Raw genomic sequence first — 18,508 nt, 5'->3', positions numbered from 1 at the left:
TTTATAAATACTCATGGCTCATTCTATCCCCCCTCAAAAAAAAAACCCAACAAATTCACTCGAGTCTACAGGAACACTTTTATAAAAATAAAATTTACATTGATTATCTCTACAAGGCCACATCAATGTTTATAAAACTCCATTAATTTTAGTATTAAAAATATTTTAGGAAGAGCTGATATAATTAAAACATTTTAGTCATGGAATCTCAGGCTCATCCTTAAAACATTTATTTCCAGAAGCCAGGAAGAGGAAACTAGTGTTCATGTGGTTTCCATCCTTCGAAGAAAAAAGTCATTATTACAGCATAAAGAAAATAGCCAGTTAGGATAATGAACGTGCAGCCAACTGGCCCCACATAAAACCAGGATGCAAGGAAGTAGATCATCAGCAAAGAGATCAGAGTCCTGTAGCTGGCCAGAAACCTCAGGCTGATCCTGGGTCCCCAGTTCTGGCTCGTTCTGTCCCTCACCACAGGGCTGTACCTGATTTTCTGTACGAGCTGGGGGTTGGTCAGATGATAGCGACACAGCCTGCCAACAAAATCGTCCCTGGAGCAAAGCACTTCCATCTGATCAGCAAACTGAGGGAAGATGCATTTAAAAGTTAGTGTCCTCCTGCAAATGCTGTCATAAAGTAACTTATTTTATGATTCTCTTCATGTAGAGAATGAGGATTATAGCAAATGGTGGGATCAAACTGCACTTTTAAACAGCAGAACTGTCTTAGTGCAGACTTGCCTTGTGTTTTCATACCTAAGAAAATAATTTGCTTTTCCTGTTTAGAAGCATTCACTCAATGTTACCCCCCTGTTCATCAACCATGAGTCCCTTAATAAATCACATTTGCCATGTTTTGTGTAGGAAAAGCAGAATTGCAGGTAGAGAAGCAGGCCTCATACTACTAGGCAATACCCATCCAGAGCACAATGAAGAAGATGAGTAAGTGTCCCATAGGTACAGGTGGAGCAGGAACAGAAATGTGCAGAGGGCAGCCCAGGAGGGCAGTGCTGTGCTCACCCTTTCGTTGAGCGCTGAGGACAAGCGGAACAGGAGCCGGACCAGAGCGGCGTTCTCGTAGCTCCGGATGGGCTGGAGCTCAGTGTCCCCTTGATACTGCAGCTCAAACCTACGTAGGCCATTTATGATCTAGAAATGGGAAAATAAACACCTGGACTTGCAGCTCCCATCTGAAACACCTTTCTACTGGCACCTCTCTTAGCCCCAAGTAAGTTTCATTTCTCTTCATCATAGGAGAACTTGTTTTTTCAAGAACAGCCTAGGCAGTGATATGGAATTGTTTTTCTCTCACCTGGTACCTGCCAAGGGGTGTAAGGATGAGGCCATTCTCACTTGCAATGCAGTCTGGAAGCTGCTTTTTTCCATTCTCATCCTGAGCTGTCCCACACTTCATCATCATCTGGGTCAGCTGGGCTTCACTCAGCTAAGCAAGAATAACACAGTTCTAAAGCAGGTGTTTGATTTAATTTATTTCTCCCTTAAACTCAGTAGCACTGCAAGTCTTTGACAGCCAGCTCAGATACCCAAAACTGCTTAATAGCACCTCAGTTAGATATTAAAATGAGATAAACCTCTCCAGATTTGTTGTGCTTGTCCAATTCTAGATTAGTGCTCTGGCTTATATCTCTCTTAGCTCCCAAGGAGTATCAAAGAGCTGTCTCCTAGGGCAATTCTGTACAAGGGACTGTGGCTGCAGAGAAATTAATCTGTTATTTTTAAGTTTAACAGTTTTCCTATAGCTACAGTTGTATTTTTAGAGCTCTACATTTAGAAGATACTGGAGAGTTTTTAAAATTGCCTGCTTGGAAACATGTCTGGAGGAACAGCCTTGGTATAAACAGGTTTGGTATAAATTATACTGTCCAAAAGAGTCATCACATTAACAAAGAAGGTTTGATACTTAGAAATTCAGAACACCTAACTCCATCCATATTGAAAATGGGTTTTGAAGCAGGTAAAGTTGAGAAGATGTTACAATTTACTAGCAAGGTCTCTGGACAGCTTTGTGACCCCACACTGTACAAGAGACATAGAAGTACATTTGATGAATCCTGACTCCTGTTCTTGCTGCTAAGTTCTTAGAAAGATGTTACCTACCTTAAAGATCTGGCACAAATATTCCAGTGCCTTCTCTAGATATTCATCTGTTTTTTTGATGCTGTCCTGCCCAATTTCATCAAGGTCATTGCCTGTGTAGGAACCATTCACCTCAGATGGTGTGAATCTAAACCACGAGAAGAAGGACTGGCTGGCCATTGTCTCTGCAGAATGGTCTGATATGGACTTTGCTGTCTGCTGTGCCTGACAAATTAACTGGGCCAGTTTTAACACCTAAAACAGAAAACAAAAGTTGTGTGGGACAAAGATAAAGAACTACTAAGCATCAATACATGGATAAAACTGTGCCTTGACAGCTGCAAGTGAGAGCAATCCCAGCAAATTCACTCCTTAGTGCAGATGGATGGCAGTTCTGTTGAAGCATTTAAAAAACCTCAGTGCTGCTTAGGTTCTTCAGCTGCTTTTGTCTGAGTTGCTGGTAGGTACTGATCAATCAGAAGATCAGAGTAAGCATGTTTGAGAGGAAATACCATATACTGCTCCAAGGCAGCAAGCTGCTACATTAACTTATTATTTATCAAAGAGAAGCAGATTTTTACAGCTGTGCTGGACTGGGACCCCTCAAGGTCCAGGAGTCATTGTCAGCAAACTAAATTATTCAGTAATGCAGGGTGTGGCGTTTTCTGCTTTCAACTTCTGATATGGATGCTCAGCACTGAGAAACATCTGTCACAGCAGAAAGGCAGGTGCAAAGGAGCTTGTTGCTTACCAAATTCCTGACTTCTGTGCCAAACATCTGTTTATACTGGAAGTCCTGTCCTTCCAGGCTGTAAACATGACTCTTCACCTTAAATGAGGCATCTGTAACAGCTGGAGACCGCGATGACAAAAAACTCCCACCAAGAGTGGGGCTCATAAAGAGTCGGTGTTGACGGTGGGAAATCACAAGTTCTGGCTCCAGGAATAGCTGTTCTCCTAGAATTTGAAAAAAGCACTCAAGATGGTTATGTAATACTGGTCTTGCTGGGAAAGGTCCAGCTGCCTTAAGGATGCTGGACAACTTTATTTAGAGAGAGAGTTCTAAGGGGAAGAAGGCCTTAATTAGTGTTCATTATTTACTTCTCTGTGCCCAGAGCAGAAAATGTCAGCGTGCATTTAATGCAGACCAGACAAAGCAGCATTTTAAATTCATAACATTTTTCAACAAAAGGCAGTGGAGAACCATACTTCAGACATTGATACTTGTCAAATCTCACCACTCCCAAATTCACTATATTATCCTGAAATGCATGCATGACTCTTACTAAGTACAGAGACTTTTGGAGATATATAAAGTTTAAATCCTGAAGTATATAATGAAATAATACAAGCATAAGAAAAACTGACAATTATAATTGGGTTCTTTATTCTTTAAGGAAAAATTGTGAAATGCAATCTATGGTGATTAGAACTGTAGACTTAACCAATTGACAAACATTAGTGAAGACAGACTTTTGAATGGCAAAATAGCCTGAAAAATGGGAGAGAAGTCCATTCACCTCAGTGCTTCTGAGATGAGAGGTAACTACTGTGAAGAAAGATTGAGACAGGACAACACAAGATGTCAAAATATCCTTTTACCTTTCAGGATCATTTCAGCTAGATTGGGCTGAGCAAAGACCTTAGCTACTCGGAACACCATGAGGGCGTTTTTTGGACTGACCAAGTCTGTCCGAAGAGCTCTGTTCAGAAATCCCACAAACAGCTTGGTATACATGAGCAGGTTTTCTTGAATGAAGGCAGCCCTGTCAAAGTGAGTACAGGATTTGTGAGTACAGCTATTTAAAGAAGTGTTATTTTGTCTTCTACCAAATAAGCCACTAAGGGAATGTTTTATACTGTCTCTGGAAAGATGGTCAATTTACATCGAAACAAAAGAATACTCTCAAACCAAAAACCAGTGTTCTAAGAAATCATTCTCTAGTCTTATATAGGAATTTAACTCAGGTTGGTGCATAGTTGCTGAAATCCTGCTGGTTTACTCAGGATCTCCTTGAGGTTTGGCTCAGATCAGTCCCAGCTGCTCCCCTCCTCACCATTTCTCCGAGACGCTGCGAGGCAAAGGCTCTGTGCTTTGTGGGGGCTTTTCGGGCGCGTACCTCCAGGGCTGCAGGTAACTCAACCACATCTCAAGAACCTAAGCAAAATCACACATAAACCCACATGAGTGCCAATACTTGTCTGGAAAGGAAGTCAGGAAGGGTTTTTTGTTAATTTTTGTATTTGTTGTATAAAGAATTCTACTGGTCTAGAAAAGAGAGATGTAAAGACCAAGAAACAGCTGCTGAACAGCAATAACTAATAACTACTTCTAGTAACTAATAACTAGTTCTGTTGAGTACAGACTAAGTGGAGAAGCAAGTACATACTGCTCTGAAAGAGGCATCCAGAGGCCAGTGGCCAAAACAGTGTTGCAAAAAGATATAAAGCTTCTCCTGGACAAACCGAGGAATCACAACCCTGCAAAAAGATTCAAAGACAGTCACATGTATCAACTGGCAGCAAATTTTAAAAACAAAACACCCAACTCTACCAACCAACAATCCAACACACTTTCAAAAATGCAAATAATGAAAGAACTGAGCAAAATTTGTTATTTTTTAACTGAAACTACTTCAAGCCTTTGAATTTCAACTGAAATTATTAAATACCAAATACTAAACTAACTTTGGCCAGAATCCTCTGGTAGCATTTTCTTTTCTCTATAGGCTAGTGCTCCTGAAGCTGCCCTCCCTCAGAGGATGTGAGAAACATAATCCATCAGCTCTCATATACTTTTAATAATGTACTTCTGTGTTTAGCATCAAAACAAACTAATTCAACCTATCAAAGAAAGCTGAGATTTTCATGGAGAAAGCTCAGCTTTTCAGTTCTATACATTTCAGAGACATGCTCATGTACCAACCTTTTAAACTCCTCCAGTGGGCTGGCTGTGTGGGAGTGGGCTGAAGGGGAGAGAGGCTCTGGTTTCAGGCTGTTGCTGAAAGCATGCAGATGTTTCACAAGCAGTCTTACCACTAGCACATGCTCTTCAGTGGGCTTGAATGACTCCTAGATTCAAAGCAAAAGAGAGGCACCTAAGGAGTGTCATTTGCTAAATGTCCAGGGAATTCAGGAAAATTCTATTCTCAGATCGAAATACAGGAAATGCTCTTTTCCTTCTAGGTTCTTCACCACAGTTTTGTGCCATCTGATTTTGGACAGGTTTGCTCCCCAGGACAAGCTGCATCTATCTTCTACCATCAGTGCACTAAAAACAGCAGCATATTTGGATTTTAAGAAAAGTTATCTACAGTACTCTAATGCACTGAATTTTTGGCTAGCTTTAAAGAACAGAATAACTTGTAGATTTTGACTTACCCTTTTCTGATAAAAGAATATTCAGCCTTTCATTATGGCTACAAGTTCCTTGCTGCAGAAGCACAGCAGGTCCTTTGCTTATACTCATGGCTGGCTGTACTGAGTTCTTCCTATGCTGGTACTCATCAGCCTTACAGGAGAGAATAATCCTAGACAGTTACAGTAAGAACAGGAACTGTTCTGAGTCCTGTGAGATCCTGTTGGTTCCAACACCCTCAGGGGGAGAACAGCCTGGGTGGGAGCAGCACAAGGAGTGATGGTGAGCCACAATGATGTTACTAATGAGAAGTGTCTGATACAGCAGGGAGGTGAACGAGGCAAAGAAGTGCTGGTTCAAAGCACAAACCCCTTTGCTACTGTCATCTGCTCTAAGAGTAGTGAACTAATATCAATCCACCACTGAAGGCAGATTTTGAGATTTGTATTCTGTTTCACAAAAATTGAGAAGAATAATGTACATGAAATGTAAGTTACAGCTGCAAATATAATGGAAAGTGCTGGAAAGGTGTATTGGATTAGCTGCAAGAAGTTTCCAGTGCTTGAGGCAGGGAGGGAGTGTTTGTCTATGTTTGTCTTTATGTCCTTTCTCAGCAATGCCTGAGGCAAAGCAGATCTCTTTTTACACTCTTTAATATGTTGAATACACTGTGACATTCACTCCAGGCTCCATGACAGACACAGTCCTGTAGTGCAGCCAGACCTGAGACTCTTCTAAGACAGGGATAAACCTTTACCAGTTCTAATAAAGGCTGGGCTTGTTTTTGACAGCTCCAACTTCTATCAGCACATTTTCTACAGTCCTGATGAGTTTATACAAGAAGGTAGAACTCCAAGAAGTTGTGTGGTCCTTGGAGTTTGGACCAGGATCTCCACAGCAATTAGAGAGGCTGAGTACTCTGCTACAGACCTTGAAACCGTGCAATTTAAAAATCCCAAGCCCCCCCTGAAGGTACCTTTGGAATTTACAAAACCACCCTATTTCAACACATCAATTTGGGTGATGTTAGTAGTTTCTCCACATAGCAGTTCTTACAATTTCCTCTTAGCCTGGATCACCACCATTATGAATGTCACTGGTTTAAAAACTACTTTTCCCCACAAGTGTTTTTGTTGTCAAACCTTTTTGTACAGGACGGATGTGTGCCACTGTTAATTCTTAATACAGTAGTTAAATAAATATATAACAGTAAAAAAGATTTAAAGTAGTACTTTCTGTATTCCTTTCTAAACAGCACCTTGAGATAACATAGCACTTAATTAAAACAAAACAAAAAAAAGGATTAAAGAGCAGGGAAATGCCATGTAGTGCTGAAGAGCTTCATAGTACATAAGCTCAACCCTCCCCATTCCCAACATGAAGACCCAATGAATAAAGGGCTGAAGTAGGAAAAGAAGAATCAGCAATCTGTTCCAACAGGAATGTTTTTGCATGCACATTTCCTGAACAATCTGCAAATGTACCACTTGTGCTTTTGCAAAAGTGGACAGCCAAATTGACATTGCCACCACAAATTTAGTATTATCCAATGACATTTCCTTGGCTAAAAACCCCCAGATGTTACCTACCTTAATCTGGGTGAGAGCCATGCCAATTCTGATCTTTTCTTCCACGTAAGGTTTGCTTAAATGACTACTGTGTGAGAGGCAGAAATCTGCCATTGGTGGAGACAGCTTTGGTGCCAAAAAACAGCATAGCTGGTAAGTCTTACATTGCAAGAATGCATCTCTAGAAACAGAGTTTCCAATCAGTCCTCATAACGTGCTAGACTTTAACTCTTTTCTCCATGACCTTTGCTAATATCTCTCAGTATCTGTTTCACCGAACAATTTGGTGAATTTCAATGCCATGTTCTCAAATTATAAAACCACACCTTGGCAGAAGCTGCTGTACAGCCAGCACCAATACACTTGGCAGATTATATGATGGAACAAGATTCTTAAAAAGGAAACAAAATGAAAAGATGGTAATACTTGGTATGCGTGGAGGGCCTGGTAGCTGGATTGGGCAGGACTACCGTGGTGTTTACTGGAGATACTGAGTCGGTAGTGGAGAACCTCCAGCTGAGACAACAGAAACAAAAAGGAAGGGGGGAGGGAAAAAAGGAGAGAAGAGAGCAAGAGAAAAAAAAAGTGAGAATGAGCCCAAGGAAGAAGGGTGGGGGGAAAAATGAACATCACAAATACAGTCAGGGACAACATATCACAATAACAACTGCAGCCACAGTATCCTCTTTTTTCTGGTGTTCAGTAGATTGATTCCACAGTATTTCTTACACTTTATCAGCTTGAAAATACAACAGGAGCAGGTGTCAAAAAACTGGCTGTTCTCTTTGCTGAGCTCAGAGCAAGGACTGGTAGGGGATATGGAGCTTTTGCCAAATAAATCCCCCTTTTCAGAAGTGAATCGAACTGCAGCAACAAACACACTGTTTATTAAAAATGGAGTAAGAGAGCAATATTCTGCAAGCTTTTTTACGTCTTTTTTTACATTTTGAAAACTTTGTCATTTCTTCCTGTTCTGCTGGAGAAGCACAGTTTGTGTGTGGAAGAAACTCAAATTGGACTTTTCTGTCCAGAGAAATCTGTGTCTTCTCTCTACTTAAAGGCCATTTATTTGAGAAGGCTGCAGGTCTTGTGAATTTCCTCAAAAGAGGAAATTACTTTTGCTGTTAGGGAAACATTACACATCTAAAGAGGCAAAGACATACCTAGCACAGTACTATATGCTGATGCAAAAGGCACCTTGCAATAACACTGAAGTCTCTGCAAGCCTCAGCCAGATCCCTTCGTGAAGGAACAACCTGACCAGTATTTTCTGACTATGGCAGTGAAGAGGATACTGTAGCAACAGTGACACACATGTATGAAATTAATGAAAAAACATAAAACAAAAAATGTACACTACACAGACCCCAATGACTGTTGTCAGGCATCTAAACTAACTCTCCAGATCACACCTCTGCTGTCTTTAAACAGCCTCTACCCCATCTCCTCTGCTGTCAGTTTGGCAGCTTTTGGTTTCACACCCTTGGAGTGGCAGGACTGTTACTGCAGGCTCCCCAAGAGCTTGGGCAGATTGTCTGCTTCCAAACTGACTCCCCTGCCACTGGAATCTGCAACCCCCTGGATTTTCATGGGTGTTCCACATGCAGTGCTGGGGGCTGAGCACCTGGCATTGGAAGGTCAAGGAAGCATTACATAAAGTTTTATCAAACTACTTCTTTTTAAGTGTTTCTTGTGGTAACAGCAGAAGGGAATAGGAAAAAAGATGCTGCACACTTGGACTCTAGATCATCAGAGAGAGAAAAAACAAACAGACAAAAAAAATTGGAAAATAGTTGAATTAAAAGGGAAAACAATGACAGCATAGCAAATAGCATCAACCTCAGGCTCACAGCAGACCCAAGAAGAATTCAAAGCTGTAATGTATCCTCTCAAAAGAAATTGTTTACTATTAATTCACATTCCACTGCCTTCTACTTATAAAGGGAAGTCTGTGATGACATTACCAATGCTTAAGGAAAAAATCTATGACTCTCCTTCTCAAGAAATTTACTTATCTGAGATGTCTCTTTGCCCATGAAAGCAAACAAATCTGGCTGCTGGACAACGAGTGAGCAAGTTCTGCAGAACCTCATCCCACCTTCCAAAACAGATATGCAGCCATTTCAAATCACTGATGGTCAAACAGCTCTAGATTCAGCACTGAATGGTCACTAATTACCCTTCCTCCCAAACACACGGCTAAATGCAATCAAGTGAACCTGATTATCAATCATTTCAAGAATAAGGCACAGGGCCATCTTGGGTTTCCAGTCAAGGTCTTTAATGCTTGTGTTATAACAGAACTTTCACTTTTGGATGTTCTACTTGCTCACCTGAGGAACTACAAGGCAGACTGCTCTCCCTCAGCCCACCCAGTCTACAAAGTTCAGTGTAAGCATCACAGGCTAATGAACAGTCCTGCCCCCAACTGACCTGGAACCTTTCCTCAGTCTTGCAGGAGAGATCCTTCATCCATTTATGTATCTCATGGGGAACTCCAGTCCCCCATTCCACTGTTCCACCCCCCCAAAGAGGAAGACTTCCTATTTTACATGTTCATGATTACTTCCCATCAAAGATGAAACTAAAATACCATCAGGGAGTTATGGCCTCAGGTTGTGGCTTGACACACCTTGTGGAGGATCCTGAAGTGCTGATTTCAGAGAACTGTAAGCTCTACCTAGGCCCTACTCCACCATAACGTGGAGAGTCATTGTCTGCAACTGCTGCTCCCTAGTGCTAGAAGAAAGCATCTGAAATACAGAGGGTGAACAGAGGAGAGAAGTTTAAAGCAATCATCATTTCTGGCCTAAGCACAGCACTTGATGCACAGAGACTGGACAGACAGACAGACCAAAGGTACTTCAAGCAAAGCCTTTCCATCACAGGTGCACAGCCATGCTGCTGGGAGTCCCAAGTGGAGACTTTGCAACATTAGTGAGTTTGCATTTTGACCTCAACTTTGAGAATAAAAGACAAAACACATCACATTTCAGCTCTCCAATGTTTTTCCCTAGCAAAATATAAATGTGTTTTATTTCATATCCTGTGGAGTGAAGGATTAGAATTTTTCAATCAACTCCCATATTGCACTTCCACACAGGAATAAATCCTGAGTAGCTTTTATTATCTCTCCCCTTCTATGAAAGTCCCACTGTGACCCAGAGGGAATTCAGAGGATCAATATTTTCTCCTTCAAATTCCCTTTACATTTATAATGCCTTCAATCTAAGCCTCCCCAACACTTACTTACTTCTTACATGCAGTAGTTTGTTACTGAACAGGCCACCACAAACTGCTTACAACAGTGTATTATCTGAGCAAGAGCTTGTCAGATAATCCAAATTCTGTAGCTACAGAACTGCTTCTGACACCGTTATGGTGAAAAGCATATTTTGGAACATGAAACAATAAAAATAACAGTTTAGGAAGATTTTTTTTTTAATTTGGATTTAGGCTAAAATAGTTATGGATGTTAGAAATTACTAATTGGTATTTCAGTAACAGTTGCTATCTCTGCTGGAAATCAATTTTAGCTATTTTTAGCAGTCATGTTGCCCCAGTGGGATTTAACACAATGGTTTTATAGTGGCATCTTCTCAATCATTGGTACTTTGATATTGATGTTCAGATTGTTGTGACCATCCCACAAACTCATCTTGAACAAAAAAAAAAAAAAAAAAAAGAAAGAAACAAAAACCAGAACAAAACTAACACAACTTCTGCAATGAAGGCAAATCTGGATGACACACTTATTCACAACATTTTTGTAACTGGATTATCAACTCTGGCACACTTATGTACATACTCTGGTAAGTTATTTCTTTCCTTTGGACCAATATACAAAAATAAATTCTGCACAGAATAGGAGATTTACCCCAAAGTAAGAGCTCAACCACCAGGTGATGTTCACGAGTGCAGTACAAACTATTACCTTGACGTGAGGGGACTGCATTTTCTGATACATTTCCAGTGAATAATGATGAAGCCACATTTCAACAAAGATCTGCAAAACAAATATTTTCTCAGCTAGGTCAAGAGAAGTAATCCCACACTGTCAGTCAGAAAAATAAGTATAAGGAAGACCACAGTATATAACTGAAAACTAAGGTGTACTGGTAAATAGACAGCACCTATTCAAGATGTTTCAGGTTATCATGCCAATGGCTGACATGACAAACTCTTAGCACCTGCCAGGCATCAATTAGTCAGCTCAGCAACATGATAGGAACTTGTTTCAGAACAACTGCTAAATCCAGATCTTCTCTTCCTTCTCTTGATAATGAACAAAACCAACTTGGCTGTCTTTAACCTTTGCCTTTGCATAGAGCATAGAATTGGTGTAAGATTTAAAAAAGAAAATCAGATGCAGAAACTTTTCCAGAAAAAAAATGCTCAAATGCCTGAGATCAGTTGTTAGAGCCTTAGTCTAAGAAAAGATATCAAGTGCCTTTCTAAGCTACAACTTAACAGCTTCACAGTGGTTCTTTGTTGCATTAACAGGAAGGGACAGCTGCACTTCTCAATTCCAAAACCAAGCTAAAGCAAACTGGCCTATCTGCTTCTGCTTTAAAAACAAGAGATCCCTCAGTGAGCAGAAAAAAATGTTGCAGGGCATTTCCTTCCTTAACTGCCAGGTACCTGAAGCAGTGTTTCTGATCTCCAGATCTCCTGGGAGGCTGGGTCAGCGTTCACCGAGGGCTGGTGGGCAATGTGCCGCTTCAGCAGGCTGGTGTGGTGCATGCCATAGGAGGAGAAAGGCACTGCTGGGGACCTTGGAGGACAAATGCATGGAATTACAGAAGTCAGGAGGGCTTGCTGCAGTACAGGGGGATGTAGGGATGTATCATTGCTTTTAATCAGTATTTTAAAACAGTCTTTCAAACTGCATAATTGATTACATATTTCAAACCTCTGCAACTTCCTGTAATTACTAATCACTTCAACTTTAACTATAACCAAACACTGCATCCCTGTTCCTATGTAATACATACATACAGATGAAGTGTGGAGGTGTTTTCTACTTGTTTGATTTTGTTCCAACAAGCCATATTTTGCCTGCACTGTTCCCACAATTTGCCCCGACACCGGAGCCATTACCTGGGAGTAGGGGAAGGGATGGCTCCCCCAGGATTTGAAGAAGGTGGGGGAAGGACACTTCCTTCTGTGGGCAGGAAACACTTGAGGTACGTGTCCACCAGGATGAAATAAGCACTGTTGGAAGGGCTGACATGATGGGTGACAGGCGAGTTCTGTAAGAGACACACAGGATATACCTGGGGTTAAACACTGCTGCTTTAAGCCAGTGCTGGGGGGTGATGGCAGACCCCCTCAGAATAAAAAAGTAGAAGCCCAGTGGTTTAGAAAGGGTGAACTGTCAGCAAAGAGCCCTTGGAGCAAAGGAAAATGAGCTGTCAGAGAAGGGCTGCTGCAGCAATGACTGTAACCAAGCAGAAGAGAGGTAACAACAGGCAGAGGAACCAAATAACCACAGCCCACACCACCAAGCTGTGGTTCTGACAAGAGAAATCCTTGTTGGGTGCAGGGGGAGAGAAACCATTTGGAATCCACTGCCTGCTCCTTGCTGGCATGGGACTGCTTACTGGTGGGTCCAAGGTGGGTATTTTGTTTATTATCCAGTCTTGGATCACCAAGTGAAGCAAAGCAGTAACAAATTCCAACAGAACAGATGAAACTGCTGTTAAATTAGCTACACAGCACCCCAGCAGGCTCTTAGAGTATTATGGAGAAAGGCCAGTAGTATTTTAAGGGAAAAAATGTGAAAGGTACTTACCTTCTGTGTAATCAAACTAATTGCAAAGTAAAACATGTAATATTCAAATGGATCTGGAAGAATAGTTAAGGATCACATAATAAAAACCAGATACAGCTGTTAGATATTGGGAGATGCTGAACAGACACTACAGTTGTACTTTGGCAATGCTAAAGTACCTTGCTAGAGCTTTTGAGCAAATTCAGCCTTGGCTTCTTGCTCTCCAGCTGACTGAAACATTGGTAATTGAGGTCCTCTGAGTGACAAAGTGTGTTTGTGCTACTCTTGGCACATCTGACTATTTCAAACTGAAACCAGCACAGCTAAGGCTACACTGCTTCCAAAAGTACTCTAGCTGCAAAGTGAATGTGCCCTTTTCCTACCATATTGCATAAACTACAAGCAGTTACAAAAACAAAAGTTGTGAAATACAGGCTCTACTGAGAAACACTGGGAATTTTGTTGTTGACTTGATTAAGGCCAGAAATTCCTCCAACAAGGGTTTATAAGAGGACACGTTTATTTTAAATTGTAATCTAAACATTTCTGATCAGCCCAAACTCTTTGGCATGACCATGATCTACCCACATAGATAATAAATGTATAACAGAAACATTCATGATCTCTGTTTTAGATTTAAAAAAAAATTAGGTACTCAACAATTAAAAGGATACTAAGAGCCAAATTCAAGCCTAAACCACCAGATGAAGGAAACTGGACTTTGTTGTGGTATAAAGAGCACTCTGGTAGAACTTGCTCTTGTATTGAAGCCTTCACAGGGCCCTGAAAGACAGAGTAACAAAATATTAATCTGGGTACTCAGCATATTGCAAAGTATGTTTTCAGACAGTGAGATTCTGCATTCCAGCATTCTGGGATGATCTCTACATTCAGCTCAGTGATTTTATTGCATTGCAGTAGTTCCATGTCCAAATGCAGGGTCTTTAGAAAACTCTCAACTGTCTCCCTGAAAATGAGTGTTCAGTATTTTTTAAATTTAAATTCAGTATTTTTTTAAAAAGCCTGCATCATGACTTTCCCAGTTGGAGAGGGAGCAGCAGAGTACTGGTGTTTGGCTGCTCGTTTTGTCCAGGTAACTGAGCTATGGACCAGCAATTACCATATATTTAAATGATTTTTTTCCTTTTGTCAAAGCCTGTAGGACTACCTGAACCAATTTCTAGATAGCATGTAGGTGGTAGCAATAGAAGAAACACAGCAAAACAACTCTGCAGATGAACACTTTTGTTGGAATGTGACAATTCACATCCAGGAGAGCAATCAGACTTTAAACACACAGGCACACAGCACAGGCAGGGAAGGCACTGCTCTGGGATAAGTTTAGAAAACAACCTTCAATCCTGCAACTACTAATAACCACACAGCTCTCTCTGGGGACAGAGTAAGAATCACAGTGCAGCTTTCTTGGCTGAACACACATATCCAGCTGCTGAGAACCACAGTCTCCTAGAGGTTTTATGGCTGGGAACTCTCCTCCTCCATTCAAGAGTCATTTCAAGAAATGGGTCTGCTCTAAACCTGGAGCACTGAGGCTACACCGTGGCCTATACTGAAATGTAGGTATAAAGTGCATGCCAACAGCTTCCACAACAACTACACTCCCTTCTTACAAACTATTCAGTTACTCACTGGAAGATATGAGACTGGGAAATCATATCTGTACTCTTCTGCTTGGAGCTTGTAAACCAGCTTCATCATCGGGCCACTGCAAACAAGCATCAGAAAGTGAATCCCATGGTAAATACCCGCTGCTGCCTCACCTCTGTGAACTTGGGTTTGCACAATGGGAAAAGGCCAAACACTGGTCATCTGTTCACCAATCCATTTCTTCATCTGTGCTGAAATGAATGAGTTTACCTGGGATCCAGGAAATCCAAAACCACAGAATATTCATTGGGATTTGTTCTTCCTTGCAAGCAGCGAAGATTCCAGCCCACGATGATGCCATCCAGGCTGCCAAAAATGCTCTCCACCAGCCACGGGAAGATGCCATGTAGTTCCTTCAGGGAAAACAGACACAGAGAATTAATGTTACAATTCCTCACTTGGACAATCTCTCCTGCATGCACTAGAACACACAAAGATATGTCTGCCACTTATTTATGGCTGTTCCTGGGTTATCACAGGGCAGATCATCCATTCAAAACATTGCATTATAACATGGCAGTCATGGGAGACCTATCCTGATTTCTGATCCTACTGAAGTTGCAACGATGCTCATCAGCATCATTTGCAGTTATTTGCCATATTTTAAAAACAAGTTTTCTTTGTAAACTGAGGCTGAAAGGTATCAATGAAGGGTGCTGAAATGAAACAACCCCTAATGACTAGAAAAGGTTCTTAATTCTTGGCAACACTGGATTCCCACTGTTTCACTGGAGGCCCCCAAAACTCAGAATCACAGAATCAGTTAGGTTGGAAAAGAGCTGAGATCATCGAGTCCATCCTGTGACCAAACACCACCGTGTCAAGCAGGCCATGGCACTGAGTGCCACATCCAGCCCTTCCCTGAACACTTCCCCGCGGCCCCACCACCTCCCCGGGCAGCCTGTTCCCGACAGTTTGTCTTGACAAGACAGAGAGGAACGAAAACAGTCATATAAAAAACCAGTTTCCCTGAAGCTTGGCAAGCAGCGAGGTTCCGAAGAAGCAGGGGCTGCTCACCTTGGCAGGCAGCTCCTCGATGAGCGTCTCCAGATCGCGGCACCGCTGCGCAAACGGTTTGTTGACACAATCCGCCTTCAGCGTGGCCTGGTACAAACCACAAGGGAAATCCGATCAGGGCTGCCGGGCAGGACAGCACCCACCGCGGCCACGGCGTGCGAAAATCCCCCCTAGCGCCGCTCCCCCTGCGCGGCGCTCCTGCCGCGCCCGAGGCTGCAGGGGCCGCGACAGCACCCGCGCACCGAGACACCGCTCCGCTGCCCGCCCGGCCCGGCCCGTTCCCGCGGGCTCGCCCCGCTGCAGCGCGGCCATTCCCCGCAGCAGGAGGAGGCCGTGCCCCCGCACCCACCAGCAGGAAGCTGGGCTGCTGCAGGTGCGGCCCGGCCATGCCGCCGCTCCCGTCCCGTCCCGTCCCGTCCCGTCCCGTCCCGCAGAGCCCTCAGCGCCGCCGCCGCTCGCGCCCCGCGCCCGCGCGGCCCTTGCGCGTCACGGCCCGCGCGGATGACGTCACCGCGGCGTTGCCATGGAGACGGCCCCGCGCTGAGGGAGGGCTCGGCCCGCGGCCCGGGAATATCCTGAGGCGGGAGCGACCCTCAGGGGTCATCGAGTCAGCTCCTGGCCGTGCACAGGCCAGCCCAGCAATCCCACCCTGTGCCTGCCTGAGGACGTTATCCAAACACTCCTTGAACTATGTCAGGTTTGCCCTGGGGAGCCTCTTCCAGTGCTCAGCCACCCTCTGGGTAAGAACCTGTTCCCGATATGCAGCCTAAACATCCCCTGACTCAGCTTTGTGCCCTTTCCTCGAGTGCTGTCCCTGGTCACCAGAGATGAGATCAGTGCCTACTCCTGCACTGTCCCCGTGAGGACTTTGAAGACCACAATGAGGTCTCCCCTCAGTCTTCTTCAAGGTGAACAAAGTGCCCTCAGCCACTCCTCATCCTTCACCTTCAGACCCTTCCCCATCCTCGTGTCCCTCATTTGGATGCTCTCTAATAGCTTAATGTCTTGTTTACACTGTGGTGCCCAAAACGGCACACAATATTCAAGGTGAGGCTCCCCAGTGCAGAGCAGAGTGGGACAGTCCCCTTCCTTGCCCAGCTGATGTCCCCCAGGACACCTTGTCCCTCCTGCCTGCCAGGGCAATGCTGACCCACATCCAGCTTTCCAGGACCCCCAGGTCCCTTCTGTTATGAATGGAGTTCTGTATGTCTAATTAATAAATAACAAAATTGAATTTAGCAGCAATACAAAAATTTGGCAGTGATTAATTAAGTATGATTAAGGTTCATATAAAGCATAAGCAAAACTGGCCGGGGTATGGGGAGGGCTTTTCACCCTGCCTCACGTACGAATCAAAGGAATCCAAACTAAACTAACAGACTGTATTCATACATATTCATCAATATTTTCTGTAAATCTCCTCCTATTTTCGATTCTTGAAATCTACGTCACTATACCGCATGGTGCATGCTCTGCTTGTTGCTAGGGGGTCTCCTGGCTTTTTGGTGGTCTTTTCAGAGGAAGGCTCACCCTCTTCCTCGCTGCCCTCTGAATAACCTGGTAGGTTGCACATGTGCACTAAGCGTTGTGTTATGTAAGTAAGCATTATGCTCCAAATAAGCCTTATTATTTCATAGATAAAACCACTACTTTAGATTCCATATCTGGAATCGTCCCAGCTTTGCTCATCCCAAGGCTGATTCTATTTTGGGAATCGCCCCAGCTTTGTTCGTCCCAAGGCCGATTCTGTTTTGGGATCTTGCTTATCTCAATACCACATCCTGTATCCTCGTTCTCACATGTAACATCTGCAAAGAAACCCATCTGCTTTGTAACACTAATCACATATACTTTTCTTTTGTATTATTTTCTAATTTATTTTATTTACTTTATTTTCTAAAGAATTGCTGTAGTTACAATTTAGTTAGCACGAATCGTATCCATTTATCACACTTCCCACAGCCGCTCTGCAGCCTGTCACTCCCCAGTCCATACGCACAGCCAGGACTGCCCTGTCCTGGCTGCAGGATCCGTCCCTCTTGTCAAATTCCATAGGGTGGGTGATTGCCCAGCGCTCTGATTTACCGAGGTCCCTCTGCAGGCTCGCAGTCCCACAAGCCGTGTTTGGGGCTTGCTTTCGCGGCTGCCCCCAGAGATCTGTTAAACGCTCTGTTAAACACTCGCGCTGTGCCGAGGCTCCCGGCTCGGTGGGGCAGGCGAGGCCATCGTGTGCTGATCCTGGCGTGGGATCAGCATCGTGTGAGCAAATTGACAGCGGCGAGGGCTGTGCTGGTTTTAGTTTGAAACTGGGTAGAAACACTAATTTTGTGTAGCGGTTTTGGTTCGTTAATTTGAGATCTTATTAACATTGAGATTTCTTGGTTAATGTAATAACGAGTGTGGTGGGTTTGGTGCTGGTTAATTACTAGCGTGCTTACTTTTTGTTGTGAGATAGGATTAGGAGAAAGGTGAAGTAGGTTTAAAAGCTACCTGTCTAGCTTTCTAGTAGTTAGAAACTTTGTATCACTTCCCTAATTCTCTCTTAAACCATAACAAGGGCAAAGGCAGACCTCGCTGATAGCACACACCTCCGGCCAGCTCAAAAGGACAGCTCTGTCCGCACCATAGCGCACGTGTGTGTGTGTGTGTGTGTGTGTCCTGTGCTGGGTGTGATGCACACACGTGTGCGTGTCCGGGTGCGATTCCTGCCGTGTCCTACACGGCCCTTTGCAGACAGAGACGAGCTGTGAGTGAACGCTGGTCCTCCAGGGGTCGGTCGGGCCTCCAGGTGGGGATAACGAGCTGCTTTAGCTCCCGAAAAAGCTGCTGGCACTTGATGGCAAAGATTCTGCGGTGTTTTTATTTGGCTGTGAAAGTTATATGTGCGAGTGTCAGGAATTAAGGAAACGCAGAGCTGGTGTATTTTCAGTGGGTGATAGGATCGGAGAAAGAACGCAAGAGGAAATAAAGGATTGGGTGAAAATGTGGAAACACAACACTGGAGGTGCTCAGTGGGGAAGGCTCAGTG

The 18,508-nt window shown here is 43.4% G+C and overlaps 1 protein-coding gene across 2 annotated transcripts; it reads right to left on the bottom strand.

The window, feature by feature from the left end:
- Positions 1-59: 59 nt before the first annotated feature.
- Positions 60-15,930, bottom strand: SMPD4 (sphingomyelin phosphodiesterase 4). 2 transcript variants are annotated; one of them, XM_053993950.1, is made up of 19 exons: positions 15,830-15,930; positions 15,481-15,567; positions 14,674-14,816; positions 14,446-14,521; positions 13,470-13,578; positions 12,817-12,869; positions 12,123-12,274; positions 11,664-11,796; positions 10,957-11,028; positions 7,449-7,538; positions 5,023-5,168; positions 4,487-4,577; positions 4,154-4,254; positions 3,699-3,862; positions 2,848-3,053; positions 2,118-2,351; positions 1,312-1,443; positions 1,020-1,148; positions 60-583 (listed from the first exon to the last, which is right to left on the bottom strand). In XM_053993950.1, the coding sequence occupies exons 1-19, from the start codon at positions 15,866-15,868 to the stop codon at positions 257-259; spliced, it is 2,484 nt and encodes an 827-aa protein (XP_053849925.1). In that variant the 5' UTR covers positions 15,869-15,930; the 3' UTR covers positions 60-256. The 2 variants fall into 2 exon arrangements, with proteins under 2 accessions (XP_053849925.1, XP_053849926.1); XM_053993951.1 differs by lacking the exon at positions 7,449-7,538.
- Between the last annotated feature and the right edge of the window lie 2,578 nt (positions 15,931-18,508).

This window comes from Vidua macroura, chromosome 18 (genome assembly GCF_024509145.1).
Source record: "Vidua macroura isolate BioBank_ID:100142 chromosome 18, ASM2450914v1, whole genome shotgun sequence".
NCBI classification, from domain to species: domain Eukaryota; kingdom Metazoa; phylum Chordata; class Aves; order Passeriformes; family Viduidae; genus Vidua; species Vidua macroura.
Note: the sequence above shows the minus strand (reverse complement) of the source record. Positions and strands in the feature narration are given on the sequence as shown.